The sequence below is a fragment of the Ochotona curzoniae genome, unplaced genomic scaffold (assembly GCF_017591425.1).
Source record: "Ochotona curzoniae isolate NIBS_2020 unplaced genomic scaffold, NIBS_Ocur_1.0 contig_605, whole genome shotgun sequence".
NCBI classification, from domain to species: domain Eukaryota; kingdom Metazoa; phylum Chordata; class Mammalia; order Lagomorpha; family Ochotonidae; genus Ochotona; species Ochotona curzoniae.
The window spans coordinates 5,865,092-5,884,933 of NW_024466491.1; the positions used below are offsets into that span (position 1 = coordinate 5,865,092).

At 62.7% G+C, this 19,842-nt stretch overlaps 9 protein-coding genes across 9 annotated transcripts; all 9 read right to left on the reverse strand.

Annotated features, from left to right (window-relative positions):
• Positions 1-1,943: 1,943 nt before the first annotated feature.
• On the reverse strand, positions 1,944-2,389 carry LOC121163098 (methylthioribose-1-phosphate isomerase-like). The gene is made up of 2 exons (XM_040990344.1): positions 2,245-2,389; positions 1,944-2,149 (listed from the first exon to the last, which is right to left on the reverse strand). The coding sequence occupies exons 1-2, from the start codon at positions 2,374-2,376 to the stop codon at positions 2,054-2,056; spliced, it is 228 nt and encodes a 75-aa protein (XP_040846278.1). The 5' UTR covers positions 2,377-2,389; the 3' UTR covers positions 1,944-2,053.
• A 678-nt stretch (positions 2,390-3,067) lies between these two features.
• On the reverse strand, positions 3,068-3,947 carry LOC121163099 (coiled-coil domain-containing protein 130-like). Its single transcript, XM_040990345.1, has 2 exons — positions 3,803-3,947; positions 3,068-3,707 (listed from the first exon to the last, which is right to left on the reverse strand). The coding sequence occupies exons 1-2, from the start codon at positions 3,945-3,947 to the stop codon at positions 3,178-3,180; spliced, it is 675 nt and encodes a 224-aa protein (XP_040846279.1). The 3' UTR covers positions 3,068-3,177.
• A 2,205-nt stretch (positions 3,948-6,152) lies between these two features.
• Positions 6,153-6,667, reverse strand: LOC121163100 (methylthioribose-1-phosphate isomerase-like). Its single transcript, XM_040990346.1, has 2 exons — positions 6,468-6,667; positions 6,153-6,372 (listed from the first exon to the last, which is right to left on the reverse strand). Exons 1-2 carry the CDS (start codon positions 6,597-6,599, stop codon positions 6,277-6,279), a joined length of 228 nt encoding a protein of 75 aa, XP_040846280.1. The 5' UTR covers positions 6,600-6,667; the 3' UTR covers positions 6,153-6,276.
• Positions 6,668-7,362: 695 nt separating this feature from the next.
• LOC121163101 (coiled-coil domain-containing protein 130-like) lies at positions 7,363-8,168 on the reverse strand. The gene is made up of 2 exons (XM_040990347.1): positions 8,024-8,168; positions 7,363-7,928 (listed from the first exon to the last, which is right to left on the reverse strand). Exons 1-2 carry the CDS (start codon positions 8,166-8,168, stop codon positions 7,399-7,401), a joined length of 675 nt encoding a protein of 224 aa, XP_040846281.1. The 3' UTR covers positions 7,363-7,398.
• A 2,205-nt stretch (positions 8,169-10,373) lies between these two features.
• Positions 10,374-10,888, reverse strand: LOC121163102 (methylthioribose-1-phosphate isomerase-like). The gene is made up of 2 exons (XM_040990348.1): positions 10,689-10,888; positions 10,374-10,593 (listed from the first exon to the last, which is right to left on the reverse strand). Exons 1-2 carry the CDS (start codon positions 10,818-10,820, stop codon positions 10,498-10,500), a joined length of 228 nt encoding a protein of 75 aa, XP_040846282.1. The 5' UTR covers positions 10,821-10,888; the 3' UTR covers positions 10,374-10,497.
• Positions 10,889-11,583: 695 nt separating this feature from the next.
• Positions 11,584-12,389, reverse strand: LOC121163104 (coiled-coil domain-containing protein 130-like). The gene is made up of 2 exons (XM_040990349.1): positions 12,245-12,389; positions 11,584-12,149 (listed from the first exon to the last, which is right to left on the reverse strand). Exons 1-2 carry the CDS (start codon positions 12,387-12,389, stop codon positions 11,620-11,622), a joined length of 675 nt encoding a protein of 224 aa, XP_040846283.1. The 3' UTR covers positions 11,584-11,619.
• Positions 12,390-14,588: 2,199 nt separating this feature from the next.
• Positions 14,589-15,103, reverse strand: LOC121163105 (methylthioribose-1-phosphate isomerase-like). Its single transcript, XM_040990350.1, has 2 exons — positions 14,904-15,103; positions 14,589-14,808 (listed from the first exon to the last, which is right to left on the reverse strand). Exons 1-2 carry the CDS (start codon positions 15,033-15,035, stop codon positions 14,713-14,715), a joined length of 228 nt encoding a protein of 75 aa, XP_040846284.1. The 5' UTR covers positions 15,036-15,103; the 3' UTR covers positions 14,589-14,712.
• A 695-nt stretch (positions 15,104-15,798) lies between these two features.
• LOC121163106 (coiled-coil domain-containing protein 130-like) lies at positions 15,799-16,604 on the reverse strand. Its single transcript, XM_040990351.1, has 2 exons — positions 16,460-16,604; positions 15,799-16,364 (listed from the first exon to the last, which is right to left on the reverse strand). Exons 1-2 carry the CDS (start codon positions 16,602-16,604, stop codon positions 15,835-15,837), a joined length of 675 nt encoding a protein of 224 aa, XP_040846285.1. The 3' UTR covers positions 15,799-15,834.
• Positions 16,605-18,812: 2,208 nt separating this feature from the next.
• Positions 18,813-19,305, reverse strand: LOC121163107 (methylthioribose-1-phosphate isomerase-like). The gene is made up of 2 exons (XM_040990353.1): positions 19,106-19,305; positions 18,813-19,010 (listed from the first exon to the last, which is right to left on the reverse strand). Exons 1-2 carry the CDS (start codon positions 19,235-19,237, stop codon positions 18,915-18,917), a joined length of 228 nt encoding a protein of 75 aa, XP_040846287.1. The 5' UTR covers positions 19,238-19,305; the 3' UTR covers positions 18,813-18,914.
• Between the last annotated feature and the right edge of the window lie 537 nt (positions 19,306-19,842).

A 19,842-nucleotide genomic window follows, 5' to 3' on the forward strand; every position in this document is an offset into this window, starting at 1 on the left:
AGAGAGAGAGAGAGAGAGACAGACAGACAGAGAGAGACAGACAGACAGAGAGAGATCCTCCGTCTGCTGGCTCACATCCCAAATGCCCACAGCAGCCAAGGCTGCGGCCAGGAGCTCCATCGGGTCTCCCACGTAGGTGCAGGGACCAAGTATTTGTGCCAGGAATGGCCGCCTTCCCCAAGGGCATCAGCGGGGAGCTGGATGGGACACGGAATAGCCTGGGGTGGCATCCGAGTGCCGCTGTGGGAGATGTGGGGGTCCCGGGGGGCGGCCTGCTCCCCTCCATCAGCATTTAGAGCATGGCCCTTCACTTGACACAGGACCAAGTCTGCTGTAGCAGCCTGGCATGTGTAAGTCACCCTAGGATGCTCCCCCAGTGGTGACGCCACCCCAGGGTGTGACAGGATGCTGGGGGAACATGTCTCCATCAGGGCTTACAGGACTGTGCTGGGGCTCCCTGGGGACACTGGGGCCCCGGCCGGTGGGCAGAGGGACAGCGTGAAGGGGGTGGGATGACTCGGGGCTGGTGGCTGTGGGAGCATCAGTGGGGGTCTCCCCGTGAGTGAGGGAACAGCTTCGGGGTGGTGGGCACAGCGTGTGCCCTGAGCCCACCACGGAGAGACACCTGCCGGGTTGGGAGTGGTGTGGGCCAGGGTGGCAGGGCCAAGGGGGCAGCCCGCTGACCACGGCTCACAGCCGCCCTCTGCTGGCCATTCCCGGGAACTGCTGATGCCGAGATGCATCACTGACCAGGGCTGACCACCGCTGACCACGGCTCACAGCCGCCCTCTGCTGGCCATTCTCGGGAACTGCCGATGCCGAGATGCAGCCCAGGCCCAGCAGGAGAGAAGATGCTGAGATGGACTTGGCTGTGTGGTGGGCAGGAGACAGGCGTGGGGCCAGCTGGGGCGCAGCAGGACGGCTGCAGGGTTGAGGGCAGAGCTCCAGGAACTTGAACATGGCCGTGCCAGTCCCTGAGCTGGGGCATTCTGGATGGCTATGGGAACACCCCCATATGCTCCACTGCCAGCCAGCTCCCTGCCTGTGGCCTGGGAAAGCAGTGGAGGACGGCCCAAAGCCTTGGGACCCTGCACCTGCGTGGGAGACCCGGAAGAGGCTCCTGGCCAGCTCAGCTCCCACTGTGGCCACTTGGGGGGGGAGTGAACCAGCGTGTGGAAGATCTTCCTCTCTGTGTATCTGACTTTGCAATAAAAATAAAACTTGGGCCCGGCGCGGTGGCGCACGGATGGAAGATCTTCCTCTCTGTCTCTCCTCTCTATCTCTCCTCTCTATATATCCGCCTTTCCAATAAAATAAATCTTAAAAAAAAAAACTTTAAAAGTCCAGGGGTCGCCCCGCCTCCCTAACACACACACACATGCACACTCTCGGATATGCAGAGAACAAGGCTTGGCCAGCATGGACTCACACACACCTTACTAGTTAGGACACGGGCATTAAGTACTCCTCACCAAGGTATGCAAGATTTCTCTGCACACCCCTCCTAAAACTGTTTCTCACCTCGATTGTTGAATTGTCATTGAAATAGTCACAGAAAGTTGATAAGGCCTTGCATCCAATTTTGACATATCGCTTGCTCCATACTGTGTCAATTTATCTCTTACTGTTATAGATTGTTGCTGATATTATGTTGGGGGTTTTAATTGACTGGGATTTTGCTTTGTTGGCTTTGCCTTTGGACCGGGGAGGGTCTCCCTAAGAAGCCACTGAACTTGACCAGACAGTAATATGCTGGACTCTATGCTTGGTGTATGCTTGCAATGAAGGGATCTCAACTAAACTTGAACTGTGGTTAGGAACGGGATGTGGGGGGGGAGGAACCCACCATGGGGGGAGAGTTAGGGGAGGGGTGGGGGGAATCCCTGTGCTTATAGAACTGTGTCACATAATATAATGTAATTAAAAAAAAATGTCCTGGGACCCCCCGACTCTGGTGGCCCCCCAGTCCACAGCACCCCCTCCCCAGTGGCCCCTGACCGTGGTGGTGCCCCAGTTCACTGCTCCCCCAGACCGCGGGGCGGAACAGCCTGGTTTATTGTTGGGGTGCAGGTACAGGCAGGACGGCCGCCTGCAGCTCCACGGCCAGGCTGAGGCAACCCACCAGGGCGATGGCTGGGGCCCCGCGCACCTGCCGGGGCCAACAGAGATGCGGTGGGCTTGCGCGTCGGGCCCTTCTCCTCCCCGCCGCCGCCACCGTGCGCGCCCAGGCCGCGCCGCTCCCACCTTCATGGCGCGGATGACCTCCCAGGCCTGCTGCACCGACTCCACCGCCTCGTAGCGGCTCTGCCCCGGCAGCAGCAGCTGGTCCAGGATGTGCAGCGAGCCCCGGGAGGAGCGGATGGCTTCCAGCGCCATGGCCTCGGTAGCCGCCGTGCGCGCTCAGGCCGCCTTCCGCAGCGCGTGCGCCCGGGACGCACGGGAACGGGGCGGGACCAGGTCTCTGGGCGGGGAAAGCTCCGGAGCCGGACGCACAGGCGCGCAGCAGCCCTAGAACTGGGTGTGTGGGAATCACACAGCCTGCTTCTCTCCCAAATCCCAGGAGGCCAGCCTGAAGGCGCTGGCGCAGGGAACCTCCGGCCGCTGCATCCCGTGGCTGGCAGAGGGGCCTGCGCCAGCTTCCACCTGCCAGAGGGTCTTGGCAAACTCGAGCACCGTCTGACTCCGGGGGCAGGGGGTACTCTCCGTTGTCCCCCCTCTGTATTTTTAAATGCCCACTCCTGCCCCAGGGCTGAGACAGGCATACTACGGGGTGGTTCTCACCCGTGTTTTTATTTCTGCAAAGGCAGCGACGACGCCCTTGCAGAGTCCACTCCCCACGGACTTGGGGGACTCAGGAGAGGTCCACGCCAGCGCCTTGAGGGCAGGTCCCATCCCGCGGCCCTTCATCCCCACCCCTCCCTGCTCAGCCTGTGCAGCTCACCCCGGATCCCAGGCCAAACCCCAGAAACCCACGGCACTCCGACCACTGGGGAGGGGGAGCTTGGTGGGGTGCAGCAGGGCAGGCTCTGGGCCATCGAGGAAGGGCAAAGTGACAGTGCTTGTGTGTGTGTGTGTGTGTGCGCGGGGGACTGGTGTCCCAAGGCACACGCCACCGGGGTGTGGCAGGCAGGAAGGCGGGGCGGGGGTCTGCAGTCCTAGTCCCTTGGTGCCCCGCCCTCACTCGCTCTCTGAGGAGTCTGAGTAGTCAGCTACCAGGGAGGAACCCAGGCTTTGGGGGGGTGGGGTGGGGTCGGCCGTCTCGCGGGGGGCTCCAGGCGGTGGCAGTGCTGGACAAGGGGCCAGGGCCGGGGTCGGGGCGGGGGCTGGCTTCCGGCAGCTCCCCTCCTGGCCCCTGGGTGCTCGGGCCTTGGGCTCCTTAGTCTCCACGTGCTGCTGAGAATAATCTTGGGGTGCCGAGGCTGGCTCCTGTGGCTTGGCAGCCTTGGGGGTCTCAGCTGCAGATGGGGGGCTGTCGCCAGAGTCTTCCCGTGACGCCCTGGGCAGCCGCACGATGCCCAGGTCCTGGGCGGTGATGGTGGGGCCGGCGGGCGCGGGCCTGCGGCTGTGGGCCAGCTTCTTGAGCACGCTGTTGGCCTTGCTGCTGCAGCCGGGGCTGGGACCTGGACCGGGGCCTGTGGCCGCTGCTGGCGCGAACCAGGAGCGGCTGTTGATCTCCGAGCGCTTCAGCTTCTGCTTGTCCTCATAGGCTGTGGAGGAGGGGGTGGCAGGGTGGGGTGGGGGGCGTCAAGGCAGCGTGGGGCCACCCGGCCCTCCCTCCCCGCCAGCACCCCTCTGCACTCACAGTCCAGCGTTTGGAACTTGAGCAGCCCAGCCAGCTTGCGGTCATGCTCGGTCTCGGGCAGCAGCGGGATGGTCAGGCTGGCCTTGGCCTGCAGCGCCTGGTCCCGCTCCTCCTCCTCCTGCAGGGCCTTCTTCTGCTCCTGCATGGGGGGGCGTGCATCACAGCTCCGCCTCTCCCCTCCCACGGGGGGTCACCCCAGCTTCCTGGGGAGCAGGTGTGGCCACCAATTGCTCCTTGAACCTCACACAGTGCCTGGGACAGGGGCAGGTGGGAGCCTCCAGGCGCCTGCACCACTCTCATTCATTCACTCATTCATTCCACCAAGACAGCACATGAACCTGTCAGGCAGCGGATATTTGCCTTTGCCGTGTGACACTGGGACTTTTGAAAACCTTTATGGGAAAGGCAGTGATGAGAGAGAGAGAGAGAGAGAGAGAGAGACAGACAGACAGAGAGAGACAGACAGACAGAGAGAGATCCTCCGTCTGCTGGCTCACATCCCAAATGCCCACAGCAGCCAAGGCTGCGGCCAGGAGCTCCATCGGGTCTCCCACGTAGGTGCAGGGACCAAGTATTTGTGCCAGGAATGGCCGCCTTCCCCAAGGGCATCAGCGGGGAGCTGGATGGGACACGGAATAGCCTGGGGTGGCATCCGAGTGCCGCTGTGGGAGATGTGGGGGTCCCGGGGGGCGGCCTGCTCCCCTCCATCAGCATTTAGAGCATGGCCCTTCACTTGACACAGGACCAAGTCTGCTGTAGCAGCCTGGCATGTGTAAGTCACCCTAGGATGCTCCCCCAGTGGTGACGCCACCCCAGGGTGTGACAGGATGCTGGGGGAACATGTCTCCATCAGGGCTTACAGGACTGTGCTGGGGCTCCCTGGGGACACTGGGGCCCCGGCCGGTGGGCAGAGGGACAGCGTGAAGGGGGTGGGATGACTCGGGGCTGGTGGCTGTGGGAGCATCAGTGGGGGTCTCCCCGTGAGTGAGGGAACAGCTTCGGGGTGGTGGGCACAGCGTGTGCCCTGAGCCCACCACGGAGAGACACCTGCCGGGTTGGGAGTGGTGTGGGCCAGGGTGGCAGGGCCAAGGGGGCAGCCCGCTGACCACGGCTCACAGCCGCCCTCTGCTGGCCATTCCCGGGAACTGCTGATGCCGAGATGCATCACTGACCAGGGCTGACCACCGCTGACCACGGCTCACAGCCGCCCTCTGCTGGCCATTCTCGGGAACTGCCGATGCCGAGATGCAGCCCAGGCCCAGCAGGAGAGAAGATGCTGAGATGGACTTGGCTGTGTGGTGGGCAGGAGGCAGGCGTGGGGCCAGCTGGGGCGCAGCAGGACGGCTGCAGGGTTGAGGGCAGAGCTCCAGGAACTTGAACATGGCCGTGCCAGTCCCTGAGCTGGGGCATTCTGGATGGCTATGGGAACACCCCCATATGCTCCACTGCCAGCCAGCTCCCTGCCTGTGGCCTGGGAAAGCAGTGGAGGACGGCCCAAAGCCTTGGGACCCTGCACCTGCGTGGGAGACCCGGAAGAGGCTCCTGGCCAGCTCAGCTCCCACTGTGGCCACTTGGGGGGGGAGTGAACCAGCGTGTGGAAGATCTTCCTCTCTGTGTATCTGACTTTGCAATAAAAATAAAACTTGGGCCCGGCGCGGTGGCGCACGGATGGAAGATCTTCCTCTCTGTCTCTCCTCTCTATCTCTCCTCTCTATATATCCGCCTTTCCAATAAAATAAATCTTAAAAAAAAAAACTTTAAAAGTCCAGGGGTCGCCCCGCCTCCCTAACACACACACACATGCACACTCTCGGATATGCAGAGAACAAGGCTTGGCCAGCATGGACTCACACACACCTTACTAGTTAGGACACGGGCATTAAGTACTCCTCACCAAGGTATGCAAGATTTCTCTGCACACCCCTCCTAAAACTGTTTCTCACCTCGATTGTTGAATTGTCATTGAAATAGTCACAGAAAGTTGATAAGGCCTTGCATCCAATTTTGACATATCGCTTGCTCCATACTGTGTCAATTTATCTCTTACTGTTATAGATTGTTGCTGATATTATGTTGGGGGTTTTAATTGACTGGGATTTTGCTTTGTTGGCTTTGCCTTTGGACCGGGGAGGGTCTCCCTAAGAAGCCACTGAACTTGACCAGACAGTAATATGCTGGACTCTATGCTTGGTGTATGCTTGCAATGAAGGGATCTCAACTAAACTTGAACTGTGGTTAGGAACGGGATGTGGGGGGGGAGGAACCCACCATGGGGGGAGAGTTAGGGGAGGGGTGGGGGGAATCCCTGTGCTTATAGAACTGTGTCACATAATATAATGTAATTAAAAAAAAATGTCCTGGGACCCCCGACTCTGGTGGCCCCCCAGTCCACAGCACCCCCTCCCCAGTGGCCCCTGACCGTGGTGGTGCCCCAGTTCACTGCTCCCCCAGACCGCGGGGCGGAACAGCCTGGTTTATTGTTGGGGTGCAGGTACAGGCAGGACGGCCGCCTGCAGCTCCACGGCCAGGCTGAGGCAACCCACCAGGGCGATGGCTGGGGCCCCGCGCACCTGCCGGGGCCAACAGAGATGCGGTGGGCTTGCGCGTCGGGCCCTTCTCCTCCCCGCCGCCGCCACCGTGCGCGCCCAGGCCGCGCCGCTCCCACCTTCATGGCGCGGATGACCTCCCAGGCCTGCTGCACCGACTCCACCGCCTCGTAGCGGCTCTGCCCCGGCAGCAGCAGCTGGTCCAGGATGTGCAGCGAGCCCCGGGAGGAGCGGATGGCTTCCAGCGCCATGGCCTCGGTAGCCGCCGTGCGCGCTCAGCCGCCTTCCGCAGCGCGTGCGCCCGGGACGCACGGGAACGGGGCGGGACCAGGTCTCTGGGCGGGGAAAGCTCCGGAGCCGGACGCACAGGCGCGCAGCAGCCCTAGAACTGGGTGTGTGGGAATCACACAGCCTGCTTCTCCCAAATCCCAGGAGGCCAGCCTGAAGGCGCTGGCGCAGGGAACCTCCGGCCGCTGCATCCCGTGGCTGGCAGAGGGGCCTGCGCCAGCTTCCACCTGCCAGAGGGTCTTGGCAAACTCGAGCACCGTCTGACTCCGGGGGCAGGGGGTACTCTCCGTTGTCCCCCCTCTGTATTTTTAAATGCCCACTCCTGCCCCAGGGCTGAGACAGGCATACTACGGGGTGGTTCTCACCCGTGTTTTTATTTCTGCAAAGGCAGCGACGACGCCCTTGCAGAGTCCACTCCCCACGGACTTGGGGGACTCAGGAGAGGTCCACGCCAGCGCCTTGAGGGCAGGTCCCATCCCGCGGCCCTTCATCCCCACCCCTCCCTGCTCAGCCTGTGCAGCTCACCCCGGATCCCAGGCCAAACCCCAGAAACCCACGGCACTCCGACCACTGGGGACGGGGAGCTTGGTGGGGTGCAGCAGGGCAGGCTCTGGGCCATCGAGGAAGGGCAAAGTGACAGTGCTTGTGTGTGTGTGTGTGTGTGCGCGGGGGGACTGGTGTCCCAAGGCACACGCCACCGGGGTGTGGCAGGCAGGAAGGCGGGGCGGGGGTCTGCAGTCCTAGTCCCTTGGTGCCCCGCCCTCACTCGCTCTCTGAGGAGTCTGAGTAGTCAGCTACCAGGGAGGAACCCAGGCTTTGGGGGGGTGGGGTGGGGTCGGCCGTCTCGCGGGGGGCTCCAGGCGGTGGCAGTGCTGGACAAGGGGCCAGGGCCGGGGTCGGGGCGGGGGCTGGCTTCCGGCAGCTCCCCTCCTGGCCCCTGGGTGCTCGGGCCTTGGGCTCCTTAGTCTCCACGTGCTGCTGAGAATAATCTTGGGGTGCCGAGGCTGGCTCCTGTGGCTTGGCAGCCTTGGGGGTCTCAGCTGCAGATGGGGGGCTGTCGCCAGAGTCTTCCCGTGACGCCCTGGGCAGCCGCACGATGCCCAGGTCCTGGGCGGTGATGGTGGGGCCGGCGGGCGCGGGCCTGCGGCTGTGGGCCAGCTTCTTGAGCACGCTGTTGGCCTTGCTGCTGCAGCCGGGGCTGGGACCTGGACCGGGGCCTGTGGCCGCTGCTGGCGCGAACCAGGAGCGGCTGTTGATCTCCGAGCGCTTCAGCTTCTGCTTGTCCTCATAGGCTGTGGAGGAGGGGGTGGCAGGGTGGGGTGGGGGGCGTCAAGGCAGCGTGGGGCCACCCGGCCCTCCCTCCCCGCCAGCACCCCTCTGCACTCACAGTCCAGCGTTTGGAACTTGAGCAGCCCAGCCAGCTTGCGGTCATGCTCGGTCTCGGGCAGCAGCGGGATGGTCAGGCTGGCCTTGGCCTGCAGCGCCTGGTCCCGCTCCTCCTCCTCCTGCAGGGCCTTCTTCTGCTCCTGCATGGGGGGGCGTGCATCACAGCTCCGCCTCTCCCCTCCCACGGGGGGTCACCCCAGCTTCCTGGGGAGCAGGTGTGGCCACCAATTGCTCCTTGAACCTCACACAGTGCCTGGGACAGGGGCAGGTGGGAGCCTCCAGGCGCCTGCACCACTCTCATTCATTCACTCATTCATTCCACCAAGACAGCACATGAACCTGTCAGGCAGCGGATATTTGCCTTTGCCGTGTGACACTGGGACTTTTGAAAACCTTTATGGGAAAGGCAGTGATGAGAGAGAGAGAGAGAGAGAGAGAGAGACAGACAGACAGAGAGAGACAGACAGACAGAGAGAGATCCTCCGTCTGCTGGCTCACATCCCAAATGCCCACAGCAGCCAAGGCTGCGGCCAGGAGCTCCATCGGGTCTCCCACGTAGGTGCAGGGACCAAGTATTTGTGCCAGGAATGGCCGCCTTCCCCAAGGGCATCAGCGGGGAGCTGGATGGGACACGGAATAGCCTGGGGTGGCATCCGAGTGCCGCTGTGGGAGATGTGGGGGTCCCGGGGGGCGGCCTGCTCCCCTCCATCAGCATTTAGAGCATGGCCCTTCACTTGACACAGGACCAAGTCTGCTGTAGCAGCCTGGCATGTGTAAGTCACCCTAGGATGCTCCCCCAGTGGTGACGCCACCCCAGGGTGTGACAGGATGCTGGGGGAACATGTCTCCATCAGGGCTTACAGGACTGTGCTGGGGCTCCCTGGGGACACTGGGGCCCCGGCCGGTGGGCAGAGGGACAGCGTGAAGGGGGTGGGATGACTCGGGGCTGGTGGCTGTGGGAGCATCAGTGGGGGTCTCCCCGTGAGTGAGGGAACAGCTTCGGGGTGGTGGGCACAGCGTGTGCCCTGAGCCCACCACGGAGAGACACCTGCCGGGTTGGGAGTGGTGTGGGCCAGGGTGGCAGGGCCAAGGGGGCAGCCCGCTGACCACGGCTCACAGCCGCCCTCTGCTGGCCATTCCCGGGAACTGCTGATGCCGAGATGCATCACTGACCAGGGCTGACCACCGCTGACCACGGCTCACAGCCGCCCTCTGCTGGCCATTCTCGGGAACTGCCGATGCCGAGATGCAGCCCAGGCCCAGCAGGAGAGAAGATGCTGAGATGGACTTGGCTGTGTGGTGGGCAGGAGACAGGCATGGGGCCAGCTGGGGCGCAGCAGGACGGCTGCAGGGTTGAGGGCAGAGCTCCAGGAACTTGAACATGGCCGTGCCAGTCCCTGAGCTGGGGCATTCTGGATGGCTATGGGAACACCCCCATATGCTCCACTGCCAGCCAGCTCCCTGCCTGTGGCCTGGGAAAGCAGTGGAGGACGGCCCAAAGCCTTGGGACCCTGCACCTGCGTGGGAGACCCGGAAGAGGCTCCTGGCCAGCTCAGCTCCCACTGTGGCCACTTGGGGGGGGAGTGAACCAGCGTGTGGAAGATCTTCCTCTCTGTGTATCTGACTTTGCAATAAAAATAAAACTTGGGCCCGGCGCGGTGGCGCACGGATGGAAGATCTTCCTCTCTGTCTCTCCTCTCTATCTCTCCTCTCTATATATCCGCCTTTCCAATAAAATAAATCTTAAAAAAAAAAACTTTAAAAGTCCAGGGGTCGCCCCGCCTCCCTAACACACACACACATGCACACTCTCGGATATGCAGAGAACAAGGCTTGGCCAGCATGGACTCACACACACCTTACTAGTTAGGACACGGGCATTAAGTACTCCTCACCAAGGTATGCAAGATTTCTCTGCACACCCCTCCTAAAACTGTTTCTCACCTCGATTGTTGAATTGTCATTGAAATAGTCACAGAAAGTTGATAAGGCCTTGCATCCAATTTTGACATATCGCTTGCTCCATACTGTGTCAATTTATCTCTTACTGTTATAGATTGTTGCTGATATTATGTTGGGGGTTTTAATTGACTGGGATTTTGCTTTGTTGGCTTTGCCTTTGGACCGGGGAGGGTCTCCCTAAGAAGCCACTGAACTTGACCAGACAGTAATATGCTGGACTCTATGCTTGGTGTATGCTTGCAATGAAGGGATCTCAACTAAACTTGAACTGTGGTTAGGAACGGGATGTGGGGGGGGAGGAACCCACCATGGGGGGAGAGTTAGGGGAGGGGTGGGGGGAATCCCTGTGCTTATAGAACTGTGTCACATAATATAATGTAATTAAAAAAAAATGTCCTGGGACCCCCGACTCTGGTGGCCCCCCAGTCCACAGCACCCCCTCCCCAGTGGCCCCTGACCGTGGTGGTGCCCCAGTTCACTGCTCCCCCAGACCGCGGGGCGGAACAGCCTGGTTTATTGTTGGGGTGCAGGTACAGGCAGGACGGCCGCCTGCAGCTCCACGGCCAGGCTGAGGCAACCCACCAGGGCGATGGCTGGGGCCCCGCGCACCTGCCGGGGCCAACAGAGATGCGGTGGGCTTGCGCGTCGGGCCCTTCTCCTCCCCGCCGCCGCCACCGTGCGCGCCCAGGCCGCGCCGCTCCCACCTTCATGGCGCGGATGACCTCCCAGGCCTGCTGCACCGACTCCACCGCCTCGTAGCGGCTCTGCCCCGGCAGCAGCAGCTGGTCCAGGATGTGCAGCGAGCCCCGGGAGGAGCGGATGGCTTCCAGCGCCATGGCCTCGGTAGCCGCCGTGCGCGCTCAGCCGCCTTCCGCAGCGCGTGCGCCCGGGACGCACGGGAACGGGGCGGGACCAGGTCTCTGGGCGGGGAAAGCTCCGGAGCCGGACGCACAGGCGCGCAGCAGCCCTAGAACTGGGTGTGTGGGAATCACACAGCCTGCTTCTCCCAAATCCCAGGAGGCCAGCCTGAAGGCGCTGGCGCAGGGAACCTCCGGCCGCTGCATCCCGTGGCTGGCAGAGGGGCCTGCGCCAGCTTCCACCTGCCAGAGGGTCTTGGCAAACTCGAGCACCGTCTGACTCCGGGGGCAGGGGGTACTCTCCGTTGTCCCCCCTCTGTATTTTTAAATGCCCACTCCTGCCCCAGGGCTGAGACAGGCATACTACGGGGTGGTTCTCACCCGTGTTTTTATTTCTGCAAAGGCAGCGACGACGCCCTTGCAGAGTCCACTCCCCACGGACTTGGGGGACTCAGGAGAGGTCCACGCCAGCGCCTTGAGGGCAGGTCCCATCCCGCGGCCCTTCATCCCCACCCCTCCCTGCTCAGCCTGTGCAGCTCACCCCGGATCCCAGGCCAAACCCCAGAAACCCACGGCACTCCGACCACTGGGGACGGGGAGCTTGGTGGGGTGCAGCAGGGCAGGCTCTGGGCCATCGAGGAAGGGCAAAGTGACAGTGCTTGTGTGTGTGTGTGTGTGTGCGCGGGGGGACTGGTGTCCCAAGGCACACGCCACCGGGGTGTGGCAGGCAGGAAGGCGGGGCGGGGGTCTGCAGTCCTAGTCCCTTGGTGCCCCGCCCTCACTCGCTCTCTGAGGAGTCTGAGTAGTCAGCTACCAGGGAGGAACCCAGGCTTTGGGGGGGTGGGGTGGGGTCGGCCGTCTCGCGGGGGGCTCCAGGCGGTGGCAGTGCTGGACAAGGGGCCAGGGCCGGGGTCGGGGCGGGGGCTGGCTTCCGGCAGCTCCCCTCCTGGCCCCTGGGTGCTCGGGCCTTGGGCTCCTTAGTCTCCACGTGCTGCTGAGAATAATCTTGGGGTGCCGAGGCTGGCTCCTGTGGCTTGGCAGCCTTGGGGGTCTCAGCTGCAGATGGGGGGCTGTCGCCAGAGTCTTCCCGTGACGCCCTGGGCAGCCGCACGATGCCCAGGTCCTGGGCGGTGATGGTGGGGCCGGCGGGCGCGGGCCTGCGGCTGTGGGCCAGCTTCTTGAGCACGCTGTTGGCCTTGCTGCTGCAGCCGGGGCTGGGACCTGGACCGGGGCCTGTGGCCGCTGCTGGCGCGAACCAGGAGCGGCTGTTGATCTCCGAGCGCTTCAGCTTCTGCTTGTCCTCATAGGCTGTGGAGGAGGGGGTGGCAGGGTGGGGTGGGGGGCGTCAAGGCAGCGTGGGGCCACCCGGCCCTCCCTCCCCGCCAGCACCCCTCTGCACTCACAGTCCAGCGTTTGGAACTTGAGCAGCCCAGCCAGCTTGCGGTCATGCTCGGTCTCGGGCAGCAGCGGGATGGTCAGGCTGGCCTTGGCCTGCAGCGCCTGGTCCCGCTCCTCCTCCTCCTGCAGGGCCTTCTTCTGCTCCTGCATGGGGGGGCGTGCATCACAGCTCCGCCTCTCCCCTCCCACGGGGGGTCACCCCAGCTTCCTGGGGAGCAGGTGTGGCCACCAATTGCTCCTTGAACCTCACACAGTGCCTGGGACAGGGGCAGGTGGGAGCCTCCAGGCGCCTGCACCACTCTCATTCATTCACTCATTCATTCCACCAAGACAGCACATGAACCTGTCAGGCAGCGGATATTTGCCTTTGCCGTGTGACACTGGGACTTTTGAAAACCTTTATGGGAAAGGCAGTGATGAGAGAGAGAGAGAGAGACAGACAGACAGACAGAGAGAGACAGACAGACAGAGAGAGATCCTCCGTCTGCTGGCTCACATCCCAAATGCCCACAGCAGCCAAGGCTGCGGCCAGGAGCTCCATCGGGTCTCCCACGTAGGTGCAGGGACCAAGTATTTGTGCCAGGAATGGCCGCCTTCCCCAAGGGCATCAGCGGGGAGCTGGATGGGACACGGAATAGCCTGGGGTGGCATCCGAGTGCCGCTGTGGGAGATGTGGGGGTCCCGGGGGGCGGCCTGCTCCCCTCCATCAGCATTTAGAGCATGGCCCTTCACTTGACACAGGACCAAGTCTGCTGTAGCAGCCTGGCATGTGTAAGTCACCCTAGGATGCTCCCCCAGTGGTGACGCCACCCCAGGGTGTGACAGGATGCTGGGGGAACATGTCTCCATCAGGGCTTACAGGACTGTGCTGGGGCTCCCTGGGGACACTGGGGCCCCGGCCGGTGGGCAGAGGGACAGCGTGAAGGGGGTGGGATGACTCGGGGCTGGTGGCTGTGGGAGCATCAGTGGGGGTCTCCCCGTGAGTGAGGGAACAGCTTCGGGGTGGTGGGCACAGCGTGTGCCCTGAGCCCACCACGGAGAGACACCTGCCGGGTTGGGAGTGGTGTGGGCCAGGGTGGCAGGGCCAAGGGGGCAGCCCGCTGACCACGGCTCACAGCCGCCCTCTGCTGGCCATTCCCGGGAACTGCTGATGCCGAGATGCATCACTGACCAGGGCTGACCACCGCTGACCACGGCTCACAGCCGCCCTCTGCTGGCCATTCTCGGGAACTGCCGATGCCGAGATGCAGCCCAGGCCCAGCAGGAGAGAAGATGCTGAGATGGACTTGGCTGTGTGGTGGGCAGGAGACAGGCATGGGGCCAGCTGGGGCGCAGCAGGACGGCTGCAGGGTTGAGGGCAGAGCTCCAGGAACTTGAACATGGCCGTGCCAGTCCCTGAGCTGGGGCATTCTGGATGGCTATGGGAACACCCCCATATGCTCCACTGCCAGCCAGCTCCCTGCCTGTGGCCTGGGAAAGCAGTGGAGGACGGCCCAAAGCCTTGGGACCCTGCACCTGCGTGGGAGACCCGGAAGAGGCTCCTGGCCAGCTCAGCTCCCACTGTGGCCACTTGGGGGGGGAGTGAACCAGCGTGTGGAAGATCTTCCTCTCTGTGTATCTGACTTTGCAATAAAAATAAAACTTGGGCCCGGCGCGGTGGCGCACGGATGGAAGATCTTCCTCTCTGTCTCTCCTCTCTATCTCTCCTCTCTATATATCCGCCTTTCCAATAAAATAAATCTTAAAAAAAAAAACTTTAAAAGTCCAGGGGTCGCCCCGCCTCCCTAACACACACACACATGCACACTCTCGGATATGCAGAGAACAAGGCTTGGCCAGCATGGACTCACACACACCTTACTAGTTAGGACACGGGCATTAAGTACTCCTCACCAAGGTATGCAAGATTTCTCTGCACACCCCTCCTAAAACTGTTTCTCACCTCGATTGTTGAATTGTCATTGAAATAGTCACAGAAAGTTGATAAGGCCTTGCATCCAATTTTGACATATCGCTTGCTCCATACTGTGTCAATTTATCTCTTACTGTTATAGATTGTTGCTGATATTATGTTGGGGGTTTTAATTGACTGGGATTTTGCTTTGTTGGCTTTGCCTTTGGACCGGGGAGGGTCTCCCTAAGAAGCCACTGAACTTGACCAGACAGTAATATGCTGGACTCTATGCTTGGTGTATGCTTGCAATGAAGGGATCTCAACTAAACTTGAACTGTGGTTAGGAACGGGATGTGGGGGGGGAGGAACCCACCATGGGGGGAGAGTTAGGGGAGGGGTGGGGGGAATCCCTGTGCTTATAGAACTGTGTCACATAATATAATGTAATTAAAAAAAAATGTCCTGGGACCCCCGACTCTGGTGGCCCCCCAGTCCACAGCACCCCCTCCCCAGTGGCCCCTGACCGTGGTGGTGCCCCAGTTCACTGCTCCCCCAGACCGCGGGGCGGAACAGCCTGGTTTATTGTTGGGGTGCAGGTACAGGCAGGACGGCCGCCTGCAGCTCCACGGCCAGGCTGAGGCAACCCACCAGGGCGATGGCTGGGGCCCCGCGCACCTGCCGGGGCCCACAGAGATGCGGTGGGCTTGCGCGTCGGGCCCTTCTCCTCCCCGCCGCCGCCACCGTGCGCGCCCAGGCCGCGCCGCTCCCACCTTCATGGCGCGGATGACCTCCCAGGCCTGCTGCACCGACTCCACCGCCTCGTAGCGGCTCTGCCCCGGCAGCAGCAGCTGGTCCAGGATGTGCAGCGAGCCCCGGGAGGAGCGGATGGCTTCCAGCGCCATGGCCTCGGTAGCCGCCGTGCGCGCTCAGCCGCCTTCCGCAGCGCGTGCGCCCGGGACGCACGGGAACGGGGCGGGACCAGGTCTCTGGGCGGGGAAAGCTCCGGAGCCGGACGCACAGGCGCGCAGCAGCCCTAGAACTGGGTGTGTGGGAATCACACAGCCTGCTTCTCCCAAATCCCAGGAGGCCAGCCTGAAGGCGCTGGCGCAGGGAACCTCCGGCCGCTGCATCCCGTGGCTGGCAGAGGGGCCTGCGCCAGCTTCCACCTGCCAGAGGGTCTTGGCAAACTCGAGCACCGTCTGACTCCGGGGGCAGGGGGTACTCTCCGTTGTCCCCCCTCTGTATTTTTAAATGCCCACTCCTGCCCCAGGGCTGAGACAGGCATACTACGGGGTGGTTCTCACCCGTGTTTTTATTTCTGCAAAGGCAGCGACGACGCCCTTGCAGAGTCCACTCCCCACGGACTTGGGGGACTCAGGAGAGGTCCACGCCAGCGCCTTGAGGGCAGGTCCCATCCCGCGGCCCTTCATCCCCACCCCTCCCTGCTCAGCCTGTGCAGCTCACCCCGGATCCCAGGCCAAACCCCAGAAACCCACGGCACTCCGACCACTGGGGAGGGGGAGCTTGGTGGGGTGCAGCAGGGCAGGCTCTGGGCCATCGAGGAAGGGCAAAGTGACAGTGCTTGTGTGTGTGTGTGTGTGTGCGCGGGGGGACTGGTGTCCCAAGGCACACGCCACCGGGGTGTGGCAGGCAGGAAGGCGGGGCGGGGGTCTGCAGTCCTAGTCCCTTGGTGCCCCGCCCTCACTCGCTCTCTGAGGAGTCTGAGTAGTCAGCTACCAGGGAGGAACCCAGGCTTTGGGGGGGTGGGGTGGGGTCGGCCGTCTCGCGGGGGGCTCCAGGCGGTGGCAGTGCTGGACAAGGGGCCAGGGCCGGGGTCGGGGCGGGGGCTGGCTTCCGGCAGCTCCCCTCCTGGCCCCTGGGTGCTCGGGCCTTGGGCTCCTTAGTCTCCACGTGCTGCTGAGAATAATCTTGGGGTGCCGAGGCTGGCTCCTGTGGCTTGGCAGCCTTGGGGGTCTCAGCTGCAGATGGGGGGCTGTCGCCAGAGTCTTCCCGTGACGCCCTGGGCAGCCGCACGATGCCCAGGTCCTGGGCGGTGATGGTGGGGCCGGCGGGCGCGGGCCTGCGGCTGTGGGCCAGCTTCTTGAGCACGCTGTTGGCCTTGCTGCTGCAGCCGGGGCTGGGACCTGGACCGGGGCCTGTGGCCGCTGCTGGCGCGAACCAGGAGCGGCTGTTGATCTCCGAGCGCTTCAGCTTCTGCTTGTCCTCATAGGCTGTGGAGGAGGGGGTGGCAGGGTGGGGTGGGGGGCGTCAAGGCAGCGTGGGGCCACCCGGCCCTCCCTCCCCGCCAGCACCCCTCTGCACTCACAGTCCAGCGTTTGGAACTTGAGCAGCCCAGCCAGCTTGCGGTCATGCTCGGTCTCGGGCAGCAGCGGGATGGTCAGGCTGGCCTTGGCCTGCAGCGCCTGGTCCCGCTCCTCCTCCTCCTGCAGGGCCTTCTTCTGCTCCTGCATGGGGGGGCGTGCATCACAGCTCCGCCTCTCCCCTCCCACGGGGGGTCACCCCAGCTTCCTGGGGAGCAGGTGTGGCCACCAATTGCTCCTTGAACCTCACACAGTGCCTGGGACAGGGGCAGGTGGGAGCCTCCAGGCGCCTGCACCACTCTCATTCATTCACTCATTCATTCCACCAAGACAGCACATGAACCTGTCAGGCAGCGGATATTTGCCTTTGCCGTGTGACACTGGGACTTTTGAAAACCTTTATGGGAAAGGCAGTGATGAGAGAGAGAGAGAGAGAGAGAGAGAGAGAGAGAGAGACAGACAGACAGAGAGAGATCCTCCGTCTGCTGGCTCACATCCCAAATGCCCACAGCAGCCAAGGCTGCGGCCAGGAGCTCCATCGGGTCTCCCACGTAGGTGCAGGGACCAAGTATTTGTGCCAGGAATGGCCGCCTTCCCCAAGGGCATCAGCGGGGAGCTGGATGGGACACGGAATAGCCTGGGGTGGCATCCGAGTGCCGCTGTGGGAGATGTGGGGGTCCCGGGGGGCGGCCTGCTCCCCTCCATCAGCATTTAGAGCATGGCCCTTCACTTGACACAGGACCAAGTCTGCTGTAGCAGCCTGGCATGTGTAAGTCACCCTAGGATGCTCCCCCAGTGGTGACGCCACCCCAGGGTGTGACAGGATGCTGGGGGAACATGTCTCCATCAGGGCTTACAGGACTGTGCTGGGGCTCCCTGGGGACACTGGGGCCCCGGCCGGTGGGCAGAGGGACAGCGTGAAGGGGGTGGGATGACTCGGGGCTGGTGGCTGTGGGAGCATCAGTGGGGGTCTCCCCGTGAGTGAGGGAACAGCTTCGGGGTGGTGGGCACAGCGTGTGCACTGAGCCCACCACGGAGAGACACCTGCCGGGTTGGGAGTGGTGTGGGCCAGGGTGGCAGGGCCAAGGGGGCAGCCCGCTGACCACGGCTCACAGCCGCCCTCTGCTGGCCATTCCCGGGAACTGCTGATGCCGAGATGCATCACTGACCAGGGCTGACCACCGCTGACCACGGCTCACAGCCGCCCTCTGCTGGCCATTCTCGGGAACTGCCGATGCCGAGATGCAGCCCAGGCCCAGCAGGAGAGAAGATGCTGAGATGGACTTGGCTGTGTGGTGGGCAGGAGGCAGGCGTGGGGCCAGCTGGGGCGCAGCAGGACGGCTGCAGGGTTGAGGGCAGAGCTCCAGGAACTTGAACATGGCCGTGCCAGTCCCTGAGCTGGGGCATTCTGGATGGCTATGGGAACACCCCCATATGCTCCACTGCCAGCCAGCTCCCTGCCTGTGGCCTGGGAAAGCAGTGGAGGACGGCCCAAAGCCTTGGGACCCTGCACCTGCGTGGGAGACCCGGAAGAGGCTCCTGGCCAGCTCAGCTCCCACTGTGGCCACTTGGGGGGGGAGTGAACCAGCGTGTGGAAGATCTTCCTCTCTGTGTATCTGACTTTGCAATAAAAATAAAACTTGGGCCCGGCGCGGTGGCGCACGGATGGAAGATCTTCCTCTCTGTCTCTCCTCTCTATCTCTCCTCTCTATATATCCGCCTTTCCAATAAAATAAATCTTAAAAAAAAAAACTTTAAAAGTCCAGGGGTCGCCCCGCCTCCCTAACACACACACACATGCACACTCTCGGATATGCAGAGAACAAGGCTTGGCCAGCATGGACTCACACACACCTTACTAGTTAGGACACGGGCATTAAGTACTCCTCACCAAGGTATGCAAGATTTCTCTGCACACCCCTCCTAAAACTGTTTCTCACCTCGATTGTTGAATTGTCATTGAAATAGTCACAGAAAGTTGATAAGGCCTTGCATCCAATTTTGACATATCGCTTGCTCCATACTGTGTCAATTTATCTCTTACTGTTATAGATTGTTGCTGATATTATGTTGGGGGTTTTAATTGACTGGGATTTTGCTTTGTTGGCTTTGCCTTTGGACCGGGGAGGGTCTCCCTAAGAAGCCACTGAACTTGACCAGACAGTAATATGCTGGACTCTATGCTTGGTGTATGCTTGCAATGAAGGGATCTCAACTAAACTTGAACTGTGGTTAGGAACGGGATGTGGGGGGGGAGGAACCCACCATGGGGGGAGGGTTAGGGGGAGTCCCTGTGCTTATAGAACTGTGTCACATATTATAATGTAATTAAAAAAAAATGTCCTGGGACCCCCGACTCTGGTGGCCCCCCAGTCCACAGCACCCCCTCCCCAGTGGCCCCTGACCGTGGTGGTGCCCCAGTTCACTGCTCCCCCAGACCGCGGGGCGGAACAGCCTGGTTTATTGTTGGGGTGCAGGTACAGGCAGGACGGCCGCCTGCAGCTCCACGGCCAGGCTGAGGCAACCCACCAGGGCGATGGCTGGGGCCCCGCGCACCTGCCGGGGCCAACAGAGATGCGGTGGGCTTGCGCGTCGGGCCCTTCTCCTCCCCGCCGCCGCCACCGTGCGCGCCCAGGCCGCGCCGCTCCCACCTTCATGGCGCGGATGACCTCCCAGGCCTGCTGCACCGACTCCACCGCCTCGTAGCGGCTCTGCCCCGGCAGCAGCAGCTGGTCCAGGATGTGCAGCGAGCCCCGGGAGGAGCGGATGGCTTCCAGCGCCATGGCCTCGGTAGCCGCCGTGCGCGCTCAGCCGCCTTCCGCAGCGCGTGCGCCCGGGACGCACGGGAACGGGGCGGGACCAGGTCTCTGGGCGGGGAAAGCTCCGGAGCCGGACGCACAGGCGCGCAGCAGCCCTAGAACTGGGTGTGTGGGAATCACACAGCCTGCTTCTCCCAAATCCCAGGAGGCCAGCCTGAAGGCGCTGGCGCAGGGAACCTCCGGCCGCTGCATCCCGTGGCTGGCAGAGGGGCCTGCGCCAGCTTCCACCTGCCAGAGGGTCTTGGCAAACTCGAGCACCGTCTGACTCCGGGGGCAGGGGGTACTCTCCGTTGTCCCCCCTCTGTATTTTTAAATGCCCACTCCTGCCCCAGGGCTGAGACAGGCATACTACGGGGTGGTTCTCACCCGTGTTTTTATTTCTGCAAAGGCAGCGACGACGCCCTTGCAGAGTCCACTCCCCACGGACTTGGGGGACTCAGGAGAGGTCCACGCCAGCGCCTTGAGGGCAGGTCCCATCCCGCGGCCCTTCATCCCCACCCCTCCCTGCTCAGCCTGTGCAGCTCACCCCGGATCCCAGGCCAAACCCCAGAAACCCACGGCACTCCGAC